Source organism: Ixodes scapularis, unplaced genomic scaffold, assembly GCF_016920785.2.
Source record: "Ixodes scapularis isolate PalLabHiFi unplaced genomic scaffold, ASM1692078v2 PGA_scaffold6__148_contigs__length_123643588, whole genome shotgun sequence".
Taxonomy (NCBI): Eukaryota; Metazoa; Arthropoda; class Arachnida; order Ixodida; family Ixodidae; genus Ixodes; species Ixodes scapularis.
In genome coordinates, this window is record NW_024609881.1 from 37,823,073 (window position 1) to 37,829,045 (window position 5,973).

Sequence of the window (5,973 nt, forward strand, 5' to 3'; positions counted from 1 at the left end):
GCTTTGATGCGAAATCTCACTAGGCACAAGTTAGGCCAATATGGTTGCTATATTTTTACCAAGTTAGGTGCTTCTCTAAAGAGAGGTCTGCAGACCTTGCTCAAAATCATGTCCCCTTCAGTAAATATTGTGTATTGCGATTAAACAAAAAGATATTAAAGTAGTATGTTAAAGGAATCAACATTTTAAAGTGTATATTCCAATGAGAAAGAAGGAATCCTGCAGGCTCTAGCTAACAGGAAAATATTGAAAATTCAGCAAAATAAACGCGCATAAGAAAACATGCATAATATCGAGTATTCATGCCTTCGATCAAAAATTATACAAATAGTTCTTCAGTTAAATGCTTCAAATTCTGTCTATGAGGTCATGCAGGCAACAGAACGAAGGATGTTCAGCTGAAAAATAGTCTTTAACTATAAAAGTATTAAAGAGCTCCCCTGTCCGCAACAAAAGCGAGAAAACGCGTTTGCGTGTAATAAATAATTTGTCCACATAATTATAGCTGGTTTTGTAATGACATAAACACAAAAAGGTTTCTAAATTTTTTTAACATTTCTTTATACAATAGACAAAAAAGAATTGTTTTTATTGAAAACAAGCTTTAACCCCTCCAGAACAAAGGCATTTTCCCTAAACAAAGGAGGTGGTGCTTTGAAAAGGCATGGGATGTTTCCTTCGAGGCGCACCCGTCGCGGCTTGCATTCGTCTCACGCGAAGCGAGTTCCGCGTTCCGCACCCTGATGAGGTGCCTTTGGACAAACAGTCTCAGTGCTATCGGTAAACGCCGCTCTAGCAGCTGACCGCTTTCAAGGCCATCTCCGGGAAACAGGATGAGTTCCTCCGCGGCGCCGTGACAGAAATCTTGCCTGGACAATTTGCGACATGCGACCACACCTGTTTACGATGGGGTTCAGTTTTTCCGATCTGACACCAATAAAAGGACTCCCGTTCCCAGGACGCAGCGCAATCTTCACTCGAGAGAGTCACTCGAAGCATCTCCGCCCACAGACAGCATGAACACCTTCGTGAGTACGCACATTGCGCGCTGCGATTTCAGGGATTAAAAACAAAAGTATTCAGTCCCTAAGCACTCTGAATAGCGCGGAAAGCATAGTTTTATGCGTAACGCAATACAATCTTTAAAAAAATGAGTTAAAAAAAGAAGAGTACCTTCGCTTAAAAAATAGGAGTGCTCTGCTTTTATTTTAATCTTCCTCTTTGTGTGAATAATTTTGAGGCACGTCTTAGAGACCACTTACGGAGAGGCACTGTACTGCCAGTTCGCTGCCAGTTATTCCACTCGTTTTCGGCTCCAGCCCGGTTACTACCTGTTGGTGAACTAAAGATTGTTAATTATAATTATGATAATACATGCTTCTTAGCATAAATCAAGTGCCCTAGATTCCTCGCAAGTTTATGTTGGTTACCTCCGATTAATTGATGATATTAACTAACAGCAATGGCTATGCCCTTTGATGGTGATCGAGGTCTGAACGCATTTGTCTACTCTGCACCACCAAGCCGTGGTCGTTCTTGGCAGATAGGGCGCGGGAGCTAAGCTTCGGTATGCGCTCCAAACAATGCTCTCAAATTTGGCGTCCACATATTTCTACGTATTGCCTCAAACTAAAGCTTGTTCCATCCGGTCCTTGCAGACCGCCCTCGTGCCCTGCTTCGTCCTACTGGCCGCGTGCTGCAAGGCGGGCTACGTGACACCCTATGCTTACCACGCTGCCGCCGTCCACGTCCCCGTGGCCACCACCGTGGTGCGTCAGCCGGTGGTGGAGCACCACAGTGAGCTGGCCTACGTGCCACCCCACGCCCATGGTTACACCATCAGCCAGCAGAAGCTCGTTCACCCTAAGACCACCGTCACCAAGCACGACCCCTTCTTCGGGTGAGTTCCCTTTGCTCCCTTGAAAAACAGGGACCGCATCAAAATAAGTGCTTTTGGGACAATTACTCTATAGAACAATAAAATAGACCTAAATTTCAGGTACAATTGTGGCCTGCTATCATAATTTTATTCGTGAAATTACTGTGGGAAAAAGCAGCGTTTAAATTGCGAAATACTGCCGTCTTCAAAAGTTATTGAGCAGCAGAGAGCAGAAAAGTGCTGTTGTGCAAACCTACGTTGGTCCAAGCCTGCATCGGGCGCTCTATTCGCTCATTTTGGAATTTGAGAGGCCGAAACGAAAGACAATTATAGCCGGAAATCATTAATTGATATGTTCACAATAATGCAGCATTTGCCAGATTAGAGCTTCAAAAATATTAAACTACCCCGATTTCAGACGTCCGACATAATAGCGCATGATATGAGGCTATGTTTCTAAGCGAAGACTGATTAATTTCTAAGACCTATACATTTAAATGGCTTTTCTATCCGCAGCACCTACCATCAGTCCGAGGTGCACCACGCCCCAGTTGTGACCGGCTCTCACAGTTCCGTGCACCAGAGTCGAGGGGGACACTTCGTGCACCGCCCGGTCGGCACCATCGTCTACTAGGCACTTTCAACTTCTGAAATCACCCTTGTCATACCATGCCAATTCAGATTTGAAGGATAATAAATGCAACTCATTTTTGGAGTGTACGTTTGATGTACCAGTCAAACACGTTATTCTTGAGATGTCTCTGCGTTCGGCGGCTATGAAACAAAATTAAGGAAGTCGCTATTAACTCAGGACAATATGAAGAAAATACATCAACTTATATTTTCAGAAATACATTAAAGTAAGAAACACTTTAAACAAACCCGAAGTTCTGGCTTTTTATTTAGAAAGAAAGTTTCGTCGCCATGGGGTTAACATGCAGCCGTAATTTTCACGAAAAGCATATATGAGACGTCACTGAAGCAATATTTATTGATCCAAAATAACTAGAATCAAAAGAAATTTTAGTTGTGGAATGTGAAGGGCAGTATCTGTAAAGCAAATAAATTTTAAATGACAGCACATATAATAAATCTGTACTGTAAAATGCGCTATCAAGAAAGCAGGAACGTAATATCGAAGACGCTAGCTCTCAATCACAAGTCACAAAGAGTATATAGCGAGAATAATTTTTGAACTTTGTCAGGCACGTGTCCTTTAAGCAACTGTAAAGTGATGTCCAAAAAGCGACCGCTTTCCGTCTTAGGCTACCCCTTTTTCGATCAGCTTTCCACTCGCACGCGCTTCCAGAGCGCGCTTCTTCTTCATGGCGATACCGCCGATTATCACACTACCCTCCTTCGCGAGAAAGTTGCCGTCCCGAAACTATGATTCCCGCGCTAGGGGCACTCAATCGCGATACCGCGCGGGTCGACTCAATGTTTCTCGTGGCCGAAGGACGTATCGCTTTTCTGGCTCTGCCTGCTGTGGTACGTCTACTGGCAAGTCCGTTGGAGTGACGTCATCAGGGGCAAAAGAACGACTGGAAGTTGATCGTCGTCCAGGAGGTCGGCATCGTTCGCTGGCGGCGTATTGTGCAGGCCTCCGTCAGTGCCCTGGTCCCCGTTTTCTTCTGCTTGGTCGTCGACGTGAAGCTCGTTGTCGAGGATGTCTAACAGCGGTGGGTTCTCAAGGGCTTCGGCCATTTGCGGATCCTCGGCTGCTTGCACCGGTGGTAGACGTTCGACCGCATCGACGTACAGATCATCACCTTCGAGGTCTATTATGTCTGGATAGTCGGGACTGCTGGGGAAGTATGAGCCGGGTCATTATCTTCGTTTTCTGTGGTGATTATATCCGGGAAGTCTTTGAGTGCTGGCGCAGGCGGAGGCAGGTCGTTATCCGTGACGTGTGATAACGTCCTGGCAGGCAACAAGACTGGCTCCTTCCCATCGGCTACCCGCTTCAAACGGTTGGGGTGTACAATCCGCCGCTTTCTTTTCCCTGTTTCTTCCTGGATTCTGTACACGTTGTTAGGTAGCTTCTTGAGGACTACATATGAACCCAACCATGGCAAATATAACTTTGAGGACTGTCCTCGCGGCACAGCGGGTGAATGTAGAAGAACTCTGTCGCCAGGTTTGTAGTCTTCTTCACTGATGGTGCTGTCGTAGTGGCGCTTTTGTGCATCCTTTGCTTTCATGTCGTTCACGATTGCATGGTCGCGAGCCTTTTGTAATGATGTCCGTAGACGCGATGCGTGTTCTTCGTAGCCGGACATCGACGCCATGTTAGTATGGCCGTGCACGTCGAGTAGCATGTCAGCTGGGATATTCATGTTCCTGCCGAACAGCAGATAATGAGGACTGTAACCAGTCGACTCATGCACGCTCGAGCGATAGGACATCATGACGAGAGGGAGCTTGATGTCCCAGTGAGTCTGTGTCCCACTGACGTACGCACTCATGCTGTTCATCAGCGTGCGATTGAATCGCTCGACCAATCCGTTCGACTGGGGGTGGTAAGGGGAGGTCCTTGTCTTTCGGATGCCCAGAATTAAGCACATTTCTTGAAAGACGTTGCTCTCGAAAGTTCTGCCTTGGTCAGAGCGTAGTGCTGATGGTATCCCGTAGCGACTGAAGAAGTTGTGGACGAGGCTATTGGCGACCTCCTTGCTTTCTTGAGTTTTCAGAGGGAACGCTTCAACCCATCGAGTGAAATAGTCGCTCACCACCAAGATGTATTTGTGGCCTCTTTCCGTCGTTGGGAACGGACCAGTGATATCAATAGCCACGCGCTCAAAAGGAAAGGTTGTCGCTTCCTGAATCAGTGGTGCTCGTGGTCTGGGGTTTGGTGCCTTACGAGCGGAGCACTTAACACATCTCGAGCACCGGTCGGCTACAACCCCCCCCCCCCCCCCCCCCCAATTCGAATCCAGAAAAACCTTTCTGCGGCCTTCTTCAGTGCCTTGGTGCGCCCAAGATGCCCGCCCCCCAGTGCATCATGAACGGAGTCTAGGGCCAGCGGTATCCATGTCTCGGGGATTACGGGAACGGGGGTTGACTCTGGTGTTTTTGCCCACATGAGGCAGCCGTCGACGAGCCTTAGCTTCTTCCGGTTGCGGAAGAGCACTCCCGCGTTGCATAGACGCATCTCTCCTGCCGGCGTGCCTGCAAGCAGGGCGTCGATGATGGGCGAAAGCTGCGCGTCATGTCGTTGTTCTTCTCGAAGGTCTGTCATGGTGAATGACGATTGTGCAACTGTCATGAGCACGACGTGTTGGCCTTCATTCGCCGGGGAAGGCCGTCGGGACAACGAATCTGCATTTCCATGTTGGTTTCCCGGCCGATGCGAAACGACGATGTCATACTCGCTGAGTTGCTCAATCCAGTGGGCGTCTTGGCCTTCCGGTTCTTTGAAGCTGTGCAGCCATTGAAACGCGCTGTGATCCGTCCTGCAGGTGAATCGCCGTCCAAGCAGGTAGTGCCTAAAGTAACGGACGAAACAAACCAGGGCCAGCATTTCTTTCCTGGTCACACTGTAGTGGCGTTCAGGCTTCGTGAGGGTGCGACTGCCGTAGGCGATTACCCTTTCCTTCCCATCCTGTACTTGGGATAGTACCGCACCAATGCCGTTTTCACTTGCATCCGTGTCGAGGATAAAAGGTAGGTCGAAATTTGGAAACCCCAGAACTGGAGAGTTTTTGAGGCGCTGTTTCAGCTCATCGAATGAGTCTTGGCACTTTGGTGTCCAGACGAATTAGACTTGCTTCTCGAGCAATTTGTGAAGCGGGGCCGCGATGCCGGCGAAGTTTGCAACAAATTTCCGGTAGTACGAGGCAAGTCCTAAGAACGAGCGAAAATCCTCGACTCTTAATGGCTGTGCCCACTTCGAGACCTTTTCTGTTTTCGTCTCGTCGGTTCCGATTCCCATAGCCGAAATTTTGTGTCCCAAGTACAAAACGCTGTTGCTGAAGAAGCGTCACTTTGAAAGTTTCAACTTGAGACCTGCATGTCTCAACGCCTCCAGAACTTGTCGAAGGTGTATGATATGTTCGGCTCCCGTTTTGTTGAAGATGATAAGATCGTCGAGATAG

General features: G+C 47.9%; 1 protein-coding gene across 1 annotated transcript; it reads left to right on the forward strand.

Annotated features, from left to right (window-relative positions):
• The first annotated feature begins 1,016 nt into the window (after positions 1–1,016).
• Positions 1,017–2,513, forward strand: LOC115327455. Its single transcript, XM_029988468.2, has 3 exons — positions 1,017–1,028; positions 1,659–1,900; positions 2,396–2,513. The coding sequence occupies exons 1-3, from the start codon at positions 1,017–1,019 to the stop codon at positions 2,511–2,513; spliced, it is 372 nt and encodes a 123-aa protein (XP_029844328.2).
• The last annotated feature ends 3,460 nt before the right edge of the window (positions 2,514–5,973 follow it).